This window comes from Sardina pilchardus, chromosome 9 (assembly GCF_963854185.1).
Source record: "Sardina pilchardus chromosome 9, fSarPil1.1, whole genome shotgun sequence".
Lineage (NCBI taxonomy): Eukaryota > Metazoa > Chordata > Actinopteri > Clupeiformes > Clupeidae > Sardina > Sardina pilchardus.
Window position 1 is genome coordinate 4,478,298 of NC_085002.1, and position 14,079 is coordinate 4,492,376.

At 41.9% G+C, this 14,079-nt stretch overlaps 2 protein-coding genes across 3 annotated transcripts; one reads left to right on the top strand and one right to left on the bottom strand.

The window, feature by feature from the left end:
* Positions 1–1,162: 1,162 nt before the first annotated feature.
* rassf1 (Ras association domain family member 1) lies at positions 1,163–8,209 on the bottom strand. The gene is made up of 7 exons (XM_062545351.1): positions 8,190–8,209; positions 6,419–7,463; positions 5,552–5,673; positions 3,545–3,649; positions 3,005–3,296; positions 2,701–2,816; positions 1,163–2,388 (listed from the first exon to the last, which is right to left on the bottom strand). The coding sequence occupies exons 2-7, from the start codon at positions 6,729–6,731 to the stop codon at positions 2,239–2,241; spliced, it is 1,098 nt and encodes a 365-aa protein (XP_062401335.1). The 5' UTR covers positions 6,732–7,463; positions 8,190–8,209; the 3' UTR covers positions 1,163–2,238.
* A 3,018-nt stretch (positions 8,210–11,227) lies between these two features.
* LOC134092477 (transmembrane reductase CYB561D2) lies at positions 11,228–13,944 on the top strand. 2 transcript variants are annotated; one of them, XM_062545353.1, is made up of 3 exons: positions 11,228–11,343; positions 12,827–12,864; positions 13,009–13,944. In XM_062545353.1, exons 2-3 carry the CDS (start codon positions 12,853–12,855, stop codon positions 13,510–13,512), a joined length of 516 nt encoding a protein of 171 aa, XP_062401337.1. In that variant the 5' UTR covers positions 11,228–11,343; positions 12,827–12,852; the 3' UTR covers positions 13,513–13,944. The 2 variants fall into 2 exon arrangements, with proteins under 2 accessions (XP_062401337.1, XP_062401336.1); XM_062545352.1 differs by lacking the exon at positions 11,228–11,343 and adding an exon at positions 11,350–11,657.
* The last annotated feature ends 135 nt before the right edge of the window (positions 13,945–14,079 follow it).

The window sequence follows — 14,079 nt, forward strand, 5'->3', positions numbered from 1 at the left end:
AGGCCTGCACTGATACCAAAAGGATCCTCAAAGGACATAATGATCAACAGAATAATAATAATGATAATAATGATAATAATAATAATAATAATAATAATACATGGCTCAACAAACATGGATCAACATGGCTCCTCCTCATCCTCAGGACCTCTCACCGCAATCACTCTCACTGGTGTCATGACGCTTTTACAACTCATCCTCATCACTGCTGCTCTCACTGCATAATCCTTCACCTTTCACCTTGTCATAAAACTCAGCAGTAGAAGCATATGAGTAGTTATGGAATTATCTATTTTTTCACAGGATTTTGACAGTTGTATATGGCATTGAGGTTTTTTTTTTTTTTTAATTTAAATGACATCATTACATGAGATGTGTGATGAAGTGTTAGAAAACAGATTTAGCTATTTAGCAACAATTTTTGGTAAATTATAGGCCTGTTTGTCTTGTATGGTTAAAAATGAACTCCTGACTCATGTGTGTGCTTCTGTCACCTTCACTTCCTGTTTGCAACACATGTTATTTTACATTGCAAATAACATTTTATTAAATTGGTTTGGGGATATATCATGAATCTTGAATTCCCCTTTTGGGATCAATAAAGTATCTTTCTACCTATCTATATCATTGGATACATAAAGGGTAGAACGTTGTGATGTCTTTGAGCTATTCCCGAAGCATTATCCCTTATGATTTACTGACCAATCACAAGGATGAGGCTCTGTGGTTGTTTTGGTCACATATGAACATTCAGGCATCACCGTTTCCTAATATTCTAATATAGTATAATGTAGCGCTTAAATTATATCTTATAAACTCTTACTTTAAATTTCATTGTACCTCTAACAATGATAAGACCTATTCTATTATATATATATTTTTTGTATAGGCCTACATGTTTTGGTCAACGTGTTTTTAACTTGACTTGCAACATGAAATGACATGTAAAAAAACATGTAATGACACAAATGACACAAAACAACATAATAAATAATTAAACACAATGGCCAAAATGCACAGAAGATAGTTATCTATTACCCTCAAGCCTCACCCCACACTAAACACTTCCTAGCCAACAACTTTTTTCTATTTGATAGAACACGGCATGACTCAGCATGTTAATCATAGCTTTTATTTCAAATACTGAATTGAAAATGTCATCTTAAAAATGCTTTGTTTGAACACACAAAAAAACCGAATCAATTATATATTACTTTAAATATCCATTTGTAAATTGATAAATTAAACCAGTGGCTCTTAAACTTCTTGTCTGGTGACCCCCAAAAAACATTGACCAAGTCTCATGACCCCACTCGAGTGGCGAAATGTGCATTTGTTTGGAAAATGTTATGGAGGCAGAAATGGTCTTGTCTCGTAGGTCGCTCTGTCAACACCAAAGGCATTCATGTCACTGGCTTTGACAATCTGATTCATTGTTTTCCAAAGGATGAGTGCTCATCCAATGTACATCTGGTGCTCCTGTGGTGAAAAAAGGCTGCATGGTATTCTGTCGCTGGTAAGCTTGAGTTTGTATAAACAGAACATCCACTTTCAAAAGAACATTATGCAAACACTGTGTATTGGAAGCCTATCTAGGGCTCCTGAATATCCCAGTTTTTAAACATGTTGGTGTAAAAACCAAATGCAAATCATTTCGTGACCCCTAACACATTTCTAGCGACCCCCAGTTTAAGAACCACTGAATTAAAACTATTGTTTTATTATCCTTAGGCCAAAATAATAGCTTATCATACTAGAGGCAATATCATAGCTATCACATTAATAGGGAAATTAAATAAACCTAAACAAAATGTATTTAAATAGTCTGTAATCTAAACAATTTAATCTTGTTCACAGTGCAACTTCCAACTTTTCACATTTTCCAAGTGAAACTTCTCTGTCTGGAGTTTCCAGCACAGTGCTAAGACGGTGAATTGTTTCGTTAACATTCACTATTTACAAAAAACAAACAGCATATAGTCCCTCCAGTAGCCAGCAGCACTCCAACAGCTTCTCTGATACAATCAGCCACCATCAACAGGGCTTTGCATTATGCACCTACTTAGTTCATATGGTCTTCTCTTTTGTTCTCGTGTTCTGCACTCTTCTGCTACTATTCTAGTCTGTGTTTTTATACTCAGATATAGTCTCAGTCTTTTGGGGCAGACCGCTTCACACAGCCAACACCACTGGATGCCTTCCATGTACAGCATGCTGGGGTATACACTGGCACCATCCTCATCCTGGTGCTGTGATTTTGGTCAGCGCCTCCTTCATTCTCTCACGGGCCAAGGTGTGCCGCCGGACGATCTGACGTATGTGCGCCTCCTCCTCTCGCTGCAGGATCCTCAGGAAGTTGTGAAGCTCGGGCATGGTGAAGGCATCCCACTGTGCAGAAAACAGGAAGGACAGCTAAGCCACTCATTGCTTTCCGTCGTCATTTTTACATGGCATTCCTACCGTAATTTCCCGACTATTAGCCGCGGCTTATACATTGATTTTGCTAAATTTATGAGGTTAATACAGGAGGGCAGTTAATATGGTGTTAATATGGTTTTGTTTCTTTAAACTTGCATAAAACACTGTCCTGCGGCTTATACACAATGCGGCATATTAGCGGGAATGTATGTGGTTTAAGAGAGCTTAGTCTAATACACAGTTCATTACTGTGAAATTGAACTGGGTGTAGAGTGAACTCACGTTGACCTCTCCAGTCTCATTTTCTCTGAGCACCAGACTCAGGGATTTCTCACTGGGCCCCGCACACAAACGTAACTGAAGAGGGCATTCGTCGTCAGGTAGTTTACGTAAGTAGACTGAGGGAGATAAAAAATATGTGTGTTTCAGTTTAATCATAAGATTCTACTTTATATCCTTTCATATAAAAATTTACTCCAATTACTGACATCACACTACTCCACTACGAACTGACATGAAATCCAAAATCCAAGCTTATTGTGTTAAAATTATGAATTTGTATCCATAGTGATAACATGGTTCCCACCTTGGTTCTGTCGTTCTATGCGCTCAAACAGGGCGAATTTAGCGGGATTATCCACCACTGTGAACTTGTTCAGCAGAGCTTCAATAACCTCACGGGCACGTGTGTGGGAGCTGATGTGGAGGTGCTTGGCTGCATCCTTGGGCAGATAGAAGGACGTTCGCCGCTGTGTTCCTGTGCTGTCCTGCCAAGAGCCATCCTGGCTGGAGCAGCTGCGGCGGGGTGGCGGCAAAGACACAGGCCTGGACAGCTTAAACTGGACCTTAATGAATCCTGTGTACGAGCCATCTCGATTCTGAACACAAGTTATATACGACAAAGAGAAATGGCTTAATATACTGTATACTTGCAATGTCACCATGGAGTTCCAAGTTTAATGATTAAGTCTGAGGCTTAATTTCTTTCTGTAAAAGTTCATGTCATCACAACTGATTCCTGGTTTAAGGAAGAACAACATTTGGTCCTACTGTATATGGGATGTTGGTCACTCAAAATAAAAAATGATTAAACGTATCCAAGTTGACCACTTCTGTGTTTACTCACAAGGACCATGAAGAGGTTGCCGTTGATTTGAGCATTGTACTCCTTCACCTTCTTCTGAATTTCACTGGCAGTCAGCTCCTGTTTCCCCCAGTCAATCTGCTCATCCTAAAACCAATAGGGAACAGCAGATTTAAGTGATATGACACAGGAGTCCTCTGCTCCTGAGACAGTTCTGGTAAACACCACTAAGTGGCAGCAATCCTTGCTTCCCAAAGGAAGACAGTAACATTTGGGATCTGCCTTATTCATGCGAAGTCTGTGAGATTATGACTGAGAATAGATATGGAACATTGAATGTATGTCTCCTTTACGCTAAAAATATATGTAAAATTTTTTTAAATGCATATAATTCTTGCCCAAGACCTAGCTGTCCATGACCTGACCAAAACTCAGTTCCAGATAAAAAAAACAATACTTCACACAGCCAGGGACTGACATAGGGAGTTGCATGTGAATGTCAGAAAATGCTAGTAAACTTCATAAAATACAAAACACAACAGTGGTGTAATGATGAATAATCATTAATGGTCATAATGTTGTGCTTATAGCACCCTTGTGTCTCTGATTAAGACTATTCAAGATTATTCAACATGCAGTGAATCACTATGGCATTATAATATCAAAGAAGGCATAATAAATGTAAGGGTACAGTACAAGAGAAACAAGAGAAATATAAATGGGAGATTTTTTAACAAAGGACAAAGCAGTTGGTTGCTAGAGCCAGAAGGGCAGACCATCTGAGCCATTATTGGCTAATCTAGTTAAGCAGCCAGGGCTAGTGGCCTGAAGTGACCATGTGCATTTATTATTCAAATTACAGAGAACTCAGACATCAGACACCTCCCCCACCATGCAATTAACAGCTGTTCTGTTCTGTCACTGTGAAATTCACGCTAAACCAAAATGCAAAATTCAGAGAATTTAAAATTACACAGTTTAGACTGGTCTAAGCAATGAGCCTAATGGAGCTGGACTATGTCGTCGCGTAATTAGCCCAAAGAGTCCCCCCCCCATAATTTAGGCTATGCCGGTTTCCCTCACCTGTCTATTTGGTTTACGAAAAAAAGACGTGCGGGCAGTGAAAAAGTGTTCCAGCTCCGCGTCCGAATCATCCTCACTGCAGTAACCGCTGCTGGTTGTGCTGCCCCATGTCTTCTCAAAAGGAGGAATTTGTTCCGCGCAATCGGTCCTCTTACTTTCACTCATGGCGACTAATGACAATTGATGAAAACCGAATAGGCTGGCCAAAAAGGCTTCAGCAATCAGCTGAACGTCTTCGCTGTATCCATTGATGTGTCAAGACAAAAGGCGTTTGGCTAGACAGCCTAAAACTTTGAGTATCCAGCATCCAGCAAATGACTTCTAAAAACTAGTGCGTAAAGTGATATCTCCGCATGCCTTGTGATGTTAGCCAGCCTATACGTTATACCGGTATAGGTAAATGAGTCACATCTTACACCCCTAGCTGACTGATTAGGCATAGGCAACGCATAATCACACGCTGATTGGTTGACGAATGCCCTGCCCCGCTGCCTGTCCCAGGACAAATAACCGAAACAGCCTATCAGATAGCCTAGGCCTACAACAAAAGATATTCCTAGCTGCCTGTGCTGTGACGTTTTGAACTAGGCCTACATTTAATGGCAAACCATATACAGCACTGATCCTCGAAAGGGGTCATCTTAGTTTTAGGATGCTTTTGTGCAAACTGAGCATAAAAGATGAACAGCTGCTTTATTGTGGGGTTGCTTAGCAACCTCTCCTCACTGCCCTGCCGTAAATTACATGCAGTCCATGCTGCGCTGACAGTGCCGCAAGACGCAGGCTAGGTCATAAAATCTGGGTGAGCATATGGCCAGTGAAGTTACCATGTCAATCCGAAACCCTCCCCCACTAGTCAAGCTTTAATTATGTTGTACTCAGAGACAATACTACGCATGATGCTGTAAGGAAGATAAATGAGTGAGACAGAGGAATAGAGAGATATGAGATAATAGATCTACTTACCACATTTGTGTCTGTTTCTATGGTCTCCTCAAAGATGTCAGATTGGTCAAAGAAGGCACTGCTATGACAGCAGTCCAGCTGTATGAAGGGCAGGCAACGGTGATGACAAGTGTACTTGCAATCTATAGAGGAAGAAGAAACTATCAATGGAACAGAATGGGGTGAGGAAAAGAGGAATGGCTTCAATGTAAAATCTAAAACTCATGAGCCAAGTTCATTGTGTGTGGGTAGTGAATAAGATGAAGCAGTTTAGGCTTCAATATAGGCCTAATGTACAGGGACAAACATTGTTTATAGTGACCCCTAGTGTTCAAATGTTAGAATTAAAGGTTTTTATTGACACACTTGCCAGGTTTTTATTGACACACTTGCCTGGTTTTTATTGACTTGCACTTGCCACATCTCTCCAAAATGACTTATCACAAACATCTTATTTGAAGATAAACTGTACCAAAGCTAGTCTATTGTTATAAAGGTGTTTTCATTTATATATTGCTCAATAGATTCTGCTTTGATTGCATCAAACAACATCAAATAACTGCTGATTTTTCATGGTATTAGGCTATTTAACACTAGCGTGGTCCTACAGCTAATTTAACACAAAGTTAACATATTTATGAATGATCGACCAGTCGCATCATACAAGCTAGGGTTGTCATACAAGGTGCGTTGTACAGCAATGTTTCGACAGTGTTTCGCTTACAACAATAGATATAATTTTTTGTAAAACCCCCCCCTAAAGCCTGAGCAAAATGTTGCAAAACATCTCATGTTTAGCAACAATACAGTAATATAAATGCTTTCAATTAGTCAAGATTTGATCCTGAGTCAAAGAACAGCAGTGTGGTTGTTGTCACCGTTACTCACTGACGCAGCGTAAACTCTGTTTGTAGAGGCCCCAGATGAACTCTCCACACACGTCGCACCAGGACAGGTGCGCTTGACTGCAAGGCTGGAAGTCATGACCCTCTCCTGGCTGTCCACTGAGGCTGGCTGGCTCCTCCACCCTCACAGTGTCCCCCACGAGCCGCACCACCGCACCCAAAATCGGACGCTCTGCCGCCCGACCCTGCCTTGGCGTCCGAGGGGCCGTTGGAGCAGGGGGAGGGGGGGCCAACTCGATGCCATCAACCAACGTGAGGTCCCTCAGCTCTATGAGCTCACACTTTCTCACTGACATTCTCAGAATGACCGGCACTGGTGGGCATGACCCGATCAAGGGGCCCGGTCAGCGTTAGAGGGTCATTCACAGGTGACGAACACACAACACTATGTCTGTGTTCTGGCAGACAGCATATAATTTTTTGGGTGCTGAAAAAATGATGAAGGCTCCATTCTGAAGGACCCAGAGGAGGCAGAGGGCCGCCACATGTATGGTTATTACCTCCGCCAAGGAGGTTATGTTTTCATCAGGGTTTGTTTGCTGGTTTTTTGGTCTGTCTGTCTGTTTGTTCGTTTGTCTGTTCGCAAGATAACTCAAAATGTTATGGATGGATTTTGATAAAATTTTCAGGAAAGGTCTGAAATGACCCAAGGAAGAATCTATTACATTTTGGGAGTGATTCGTATCACAGTCTGGATCCAGGAGGCGGTTATGTTTTCTGTTGGCGGAGGTCTGTGCTCTCGGAGCGCTTTCCTGGTCAATCTGTGCTGTATTGAACAGTACCCAAAGCTCAGAGGGAGCTAGTGATCATGGAATCAGCAATGTATTAAAGGCTAATAACGGATTATCACAGAGAATCCCATGAGTCTAAATGTGTGAAGTCTGAATCTATGTTCAGACAGAAGATTATGATATGAGCAGAATGCTGTCCTGGATAGACACTACATCCTGTTTAATTGAACCTCTGTCTGGCACTTTCATTTAGATAAAAGGAATGGTGTTTTCATGCTGTCGTCATCCTCTCCTTATCTGAAATACAAACATGGAGATTTAGATTAGGTTTGCACAATAATTCCAAGATTAACTGATGAATAAATCAATTTTAATCTCCAACAGGACAGCACATGGCAATGTTTCCATGGCAAATAATTTTAAGATATCAGGGTCTTAACAACAACAACAAAACATAGGACTAGTGTTGCGTGTGGCGTGCGCGACACACACACACGCGCGCGTGCGCGCGCGCTTCAAGAAATGCACCCTTGCATTTTTACACTATCCCCTGAAGATCCCTAGTCTACTATGACAGCAGAGTAGGCTAATGACGTGCAAAACAACGCATTTTTTTCGTGGTCTGCCGGACCGTAACCCTGGATTTGGTGACATGAATGAAAAGTGGCTAGGCGACATCCAGACATGCCAAGTGGGGCAATGGGAAAGCACAACAACGGCAATTAAGAAACTTTGACGCTTGGAAACTGAAAAAGTTGTTCAAGAACTATGGGGTGGTAATGTGTCGTTACATTCTCTTTAAATTAAATTTCATGGTTTAGGGCAGAATGCAGAAAATATAGCCTAGAACCTGTTCTCATAGCCTAATTGTACACTGAATGACACAAATCAAATCCACACCTTGAAAGTTTAACAATTCTCCACCTATCACTATGTAAATACATTTTTTTGAGAATAGCCATCTGAATCTGGGCAGGACATCTAAAATAACAGATTGCATGCATGACAAGAAGCTTAACAAACCTTTATAGCGTATATTTAGGTCACCACCACGCTGTCCATGTGAGCCAAACCTTAAAATACATCGCTCCAACACGAACAAAAATCATCAGTGAGGTATCCATTGCGTTCATTTGTGCATTTACCCAATGAATCCACGTCAAGCAAGACGGTTGTTTATTTAACTATCTATTGAATTAATCTGTAGTTGACAGAACACGCTCTTTTTAAATCCAGTTTGGAAATCAGTTGTGTTCCTCTTATGCCTCTGTCCCGGCGAGTCACTCAGATCTTCACGAATTTCTATCAAAGCACGTCGGATTCGAAGGTGTTGATGACAGGAGAAGAGAGACCCAGCAGGTTTGGAATCCACCATCCATCCAACCTACTGTGTGTGGAGCATTTTGCGCATGCACGTCAAACGACAGATTAGTCGCTAATCTCCCCTCAGTGGCTGTCCTATTTCATGCAGGAAAGTGCTTCCAGCTCACTTGCTACCGCCTCCTCGCTGGGCCAAATCCGGCAGAATCCATACAAATTGAAAGCAGTCAAAATGGGTTGAAGGGCACCGATAATTGAAATTACTTTGAAATTACTCTGCGGGCAGAAACATCTCTTCTCCAATTTAAAACTCCTTTAAATTGTCATTTTAAAAAAGAAAACCTTTTATGGCCCCTTTCGAGGCCAATAGGTTACTTTGGAGAACAAGCACAATCACACAGTCCTTAACATAAACATAGTTCTAAAGTCTACCCTCTCGAACTCCACCCCTGCCGCTTTCAAAAGTCTTTCAAAAATCAGCTCAATTCTTTCAAAAAATCAGCTCAAAACCCATCTTTTCAACATCACTTACAACACCGGACAAACTTCCTTTTTTCCCACCCACTCTTTTTCTCTTTTCATATCTACTCTCTGGTACTGTTCTTTTTGAGTATTTATGTGTGGCCTACGTGTATGTATTGTCCTTTTGTATCCTTTTTGTTGTGTCTATGTAAAGCGTCACAGGACATCAACAAATGTCCTATGTGAAAATAGCGAGGTTCTTGAGATAGTTAGTAATGACAACAGCTAAAAAGTATTGTGGAGTAGCCTGACTATGCACAAAACGATTGACATTTTAAAGTGGAACAAGATTCTAATAAGCAGTTATGACAAAGACTAGAGTGCAACTGAGAGGGAAGAGGATTGATCAATAAGACAAATAAAATAAATATAATGTCATGTGACTAGATTGAATCTTTCCAAAAGTAAGAGATACTCCATCATCTTATTGAAACCCCATATACTTAAGTTGCAGGCCTATAGTATCTTTGAACCTTTCAAAAAGCTCAACATTTATTGCTCCACCCTACCACCTGTTGGTCCTCCTTTACCACCCTGCTCCATGCGTTCCTTGAGGCGGATGTTGCCGTTTATCAAAGGGAAGCCTCAGCCTGGAAGTCAACACAACAGCCACAGATAACAGTAGCTCTGTGTAACATCGTCTGTCTGGCAGAGTGCCACGGGTCACAAGGAAGGGAGGAATTCCTGCTGGGGAAAAAAATGTTTTAATTGGTTTTGAGGGTCTGATTTTGTTCGGTCAGTGCATTCCCCAATTATTCTACTTACTCTGGGGCATTTGTCTAAACAATCTATATATGCTTGCACTGTATTCTGGTTTAAACAGGTTCAATATCGGACTATTTCTGAGTATACTGACTTTCAGCAAACACAGGAGTGAAAAAAGAAACCTGTCACATGACTTTCTGACAAGATTACACATCAGTGTCGTAAGCATCCTGCCCCTTAGCTCTCTTACATGAGTGCACACACACACACACGCACACGCACACACACACACACACACACACACACACACACACACACACACACACACACACATACACACACACATACACACACACACACACACACACACACACACACACACACACACACACACACACACACACACACACACACACAATGTCAATAACCATAAACATAAACCATGTCTCTAAGGTGAATTAATGAATTAGATAAGAAGTAAACAGATGAGTCTTTAAACGCTTTCTAAAAATCCCAAAACTATCACGGACTAAATTATAAACTAGAACAGAGAACACTAGGTAAACATTTCACCAATCACAGACATAAAGTAGGCTATACATGCATACATACATACAGGCTATGTATATGTGTTTCGTGGTATGTTTCGTGGCCCAAATAATAGGTGACATGGGATCAGAATGGCCAGTGACAGAATGCAGTGCATTCTCCTTCTGTGTCCTGCAGTTCCATATTCCAGAACAATTGTAATCTCCTCTCTGTGTAAAGCAGGCTGTGCTCCGAGGAGGCCTCTGCAGGCCTTTTGACAGCTCTGCCAGCCAGAGTTGGCTCTCAACCCAGTTCCCTTCACATCACTGAGCACAGCTGAGAGGCTGCTGATGCATCCCTCCTGGCTGCTCTGGTGTTAAAGAACCAACAGACATATTGATGTGCTTTGGTCACATTTATTTTCTCTCTCCATTATTTTGATCCACTAATAATATATTATTGAATAAGGAAGTTGATTTTGCTGTCAGATTAGGCCTACAAATTTAAAAGAATGATTAACAGGCTAGCAACATTATTATTATTATTATTATTATTATTATGGGGATCAATGTAGGTAGGCCTACATCTCAAAGTCATGTCATTATCTTTGCCTTATTGTAGGCTACACAGAGCTGGGCTATGATTGATTTGGGCTACCCTGCTTCTATTTTTGTTTCAACAATTCTGTAGGCTATTATTCGGCTACAATTCCGAATTTCTGAAACTGTGCGTTCTATGTCGCTTGTTGAAAGACATGCGCACTTGTGTTTGTTAGTTAATTTGTGAAAATCGTATTTAAAAAGAAAAGTGAGAGTGAGATAGCATCCCTGTGTGGCAAGTGATAGACACCGGATGGACTCCCAAAAATGCTTGTGGACGTTGGACACCTGATTCCTTTTCCACAGTACACACCATAAACCACTGGGATGCGCTATATTGCGCCTAGGATTTACCCACTGCCCCCCTAGCCTAGCCTGCTTATCCAACTCAACCAGCTGCCCACCACGTCATCAGGAGTCACGTCGGAGAATCGGAAACGCAGCGCGTTGAGACGAAGTGACGATGCGCAGCAATTCTACTTTTTACGAAATATAGGGATCAGGTAATCCCCTCGCCATAATGAAAACAGTTTATGTAAAAGTAATAGCAACAGTATCATAGGTAACATTACTTAAATCTGCGTCACTGCTGTACAGTTCCGCGAGTTCAAATGAGGCAACCGGCCTTTTCCCCGATCGTGGTTGACCTACAGTAGCCTTTGCGGTCTAACCTCATTTCTGTCGAGCGCAATGACACAGTCGGTGCAGTCGGAGCCTTGGATTTACGGGGTCTCAAGGTTTTTATTCGGGTCTCTCGCTCATGTTGTATCCGCGGTGTTCACAGTGTTTGTGGCGGTGCTGTCCAACCCGGGATCGAGTAAGTACAGTAGCTGTGCACTGCACCGCAGGGAGAGTAGCCAAGGCTACTCTTGATGACAGTTGTGCAAGTTGTTGTCAAAAGTTAAAACTCCCACAAACAATAGGGGTGAAGTTTAGGATTACTTCCTGTGCACTCTGGTTTGATATATTCACAGGTGTTGTGCATTCACACATCATAGGTCAATGAATGAAATTAATCTATCTATCTATCTAACTCTAACTAAAGGCCTTAAAGGGATATTCCGCCATTTGTGGAAATACGCTCATTTTCCACCTTCCCTCGAGCAAAACAATCGATATTTACCTTGTTCCCGTTCATCCAGCCATTCTGTGAGTCTGGTGATACAACTTTTAGCTTCAGCCTAGCATAGATCATTGAATCGGATTAGACCATTAGCTTCTCGCCTGCTAGCTTCATGTTTAAAAGTGACTAATATTTCTGGTAATTTTCCCATTTAAAACGTGTGTCCTCTCAAGTTAGAAAGTGCAATAAGACCAACTGAAAATGAACCCTGCCGTTTTTCTAGGCTGATTTGACATGGAACTACATTCTCATCTGGCGTAATAATCAAGGCAACTTGCAGCTACTGGCACTACTACTGCTTGATGTCTATGGGGACTATTTTCAGATGCTGCGTACGATATCACTGCGCCTATGGTACGTTTGCAAGTTGCCTTGATTGTTACGCCAGATGAGAGTGTAGTTCCATGTCAAATCAGCCTAGAAAAACGCCAGGTTTCATTTTCAGTTGGTCTTATTGCACTTTCTAACTTGAGAGGAGACACGTTTTAAATGGGAAAATTATCAGAAATCTTAGTCACTTTTAAACATGAAGCTAGCAGGCGAAAAGCTAATGGTCTAATCCGATTCAGTGATCTATGCTAGCCTGAAGCTAAAAGTTGTATCGCCAGACTCACAGAATGGCTGGATGAACGGGAACAAGGTAAATATCGATTGTTTTGCTCGAGGGGAGGTGGAAAATGAGTGTATTTCCAAAAATGGCGGAATATCCCTTTAATGGCAGAACAACAGAAACGTGGTGCACTTGTACTGCAATACTAACCGTGGCCTACACAGGAGTATGTATGCCAGTTGCATAGACAGCTATGCCAAACATTTGAGGCCAATGGCCTTTTAATTGTCACTTTGCCTGCTGTTTTCACAAGGTCTGTTCTCCTGGCATCCCTTCCTCATGACACTAGCGGTGAGTAAAACCAGACTCCTGGGTAAAGCTATTCTCAAAGGAATATAACGTTCTAAAGTATATTTGATCATGTCTGAACTGCCCCTGTCCTCTGATGTGAAGCACTTGAACTTCTGAACTCCTCCTCTTTGGTCTCCCCCCCAGTTCTCCTTCTTCATGACTGAGGCCGTGCTGCTCTTCTCTCCACACTCTTCTCCGGTCCGCAAACTTTCCCACAAGACCAAAGGCCGTCTGCACTGGGTGCTGCAGTGCCTGTGTGTCACCTGTGCCTGCCTGGGCTTCAGTGCCATCTCCTACAATAAACACTTGAACGGCAAACCTCACTTCACGTCCTGGCACGGTCTCCTGGGCCTTGTGACGGTGGTGATCGTGGGGCTCCAGTCGCTCGCTGCCCTGCCGCTGATCTACATCAAACTGGCCAAGGGCTGGTCGCTGGCGAAGCTGAAGCGGTACCATGCGGTGACGGGCCTGCTGACGTACCTGCTGGGCAGTGGCAGTCTGCTGCTGGGCCTCTGGTCAGCGTGGTTCACCGGCACGGTGAACGGACATCTCTGGTACCTCGCCGTGCTCTGTCCCTCGCTGAGCGCTCTGGTGGTCATGAGCCAGGTCACTAATGCCTATCTGGCCAGGAAACAGATGAAGTCCTGACTGGAAGGAGGATGACTTGTTGGTTCGCTGCAATATTGCTTCTGAAAAGGGAATTAATACCATTTGGTCTTCACAAGAGCAAGGGCTTTTTTTCAACTAAGGTATTCAGTATTTTGTTTTGCTAATTTTGACAATGAACCGAAAGAGAGATTTCTTCTGTGTATTTTTTTCTTCTTTGTGCAACTTTACATTCCACAGATCCCTTTATTGAGCTTGCATAAAAGCGTAAAAAATAATTGATTTTCAATATGCATTTTAACACAAAGCTGTCTAATTGAAAGTGTCATTGTTAAGAAATGCTTTTTTAATGTACCGAAAATGGCTCAGACTGAAGTTACTGATATGTGTCTATTTATCTGTTTGTACAATTTGATGAAACGGGTTCATTTTGATACAATGTTTTCTACTGAAAATAAATGGAATCAGGTCATTGTCCAGCCCATGGAGTAATGTTTACTTTAAATAGTTTGCTTTTGTTCTATCATCTCATGCCAGTCATCCAAAAGATTCTGATTGAAGCAGCTACATTCACAGTTTGAAAGGCACTTTCCTGAAACATTTCTCTGT

Excerpts from the sequence above, each read along its gene's own strand:
- LOC134092477 (XM_062545352.1), top strand. The coding sequence starts at position 11,531 with ATGACACAGTCGGTGCAGTCGGAGCCTTGGATTTACGGGGTCTCAAGG. Across the intron at positions 11,658-12,826 it reads GCTGTCCAACCCGGGATCGA|GTCTGTTCTCCTGGCATCCC; the intron begins GTAAGTACAGTA and ends TGTTTTCACAAG. Across the intron at positions 12,865-13,008 it reads CCTTCCTCATGACACTAGCG|TTCTCCTTCTTCATGACTGA; the intron begins GTGAGTAAAACC and ends TCTCCCCCCCAG.
- rassf1 (XM_062545351.1), bottom strand. The coding sequence starts at position 6,731 with ATGTCAGTGAGAAAGTGTGAGCTCATAGAGCTGAGGGACCTCACGTTG. Across the intron at positions 5,674-6,418 it reads ACAGAGTTTACGCTGCGTCA|ATTGCAAGTACACTTGTCAT; the intron begins GTGAGTAACGGT and ends CTTCCTCTATAG. Across the intron at positions 2,389-2,700 it reads ATGAGACTGGAGAGGTCAAC|TGGGATGCCTTCACCATGCC; the intron begins GTGAGTTCACTC and ends TTTTCTGCACAG.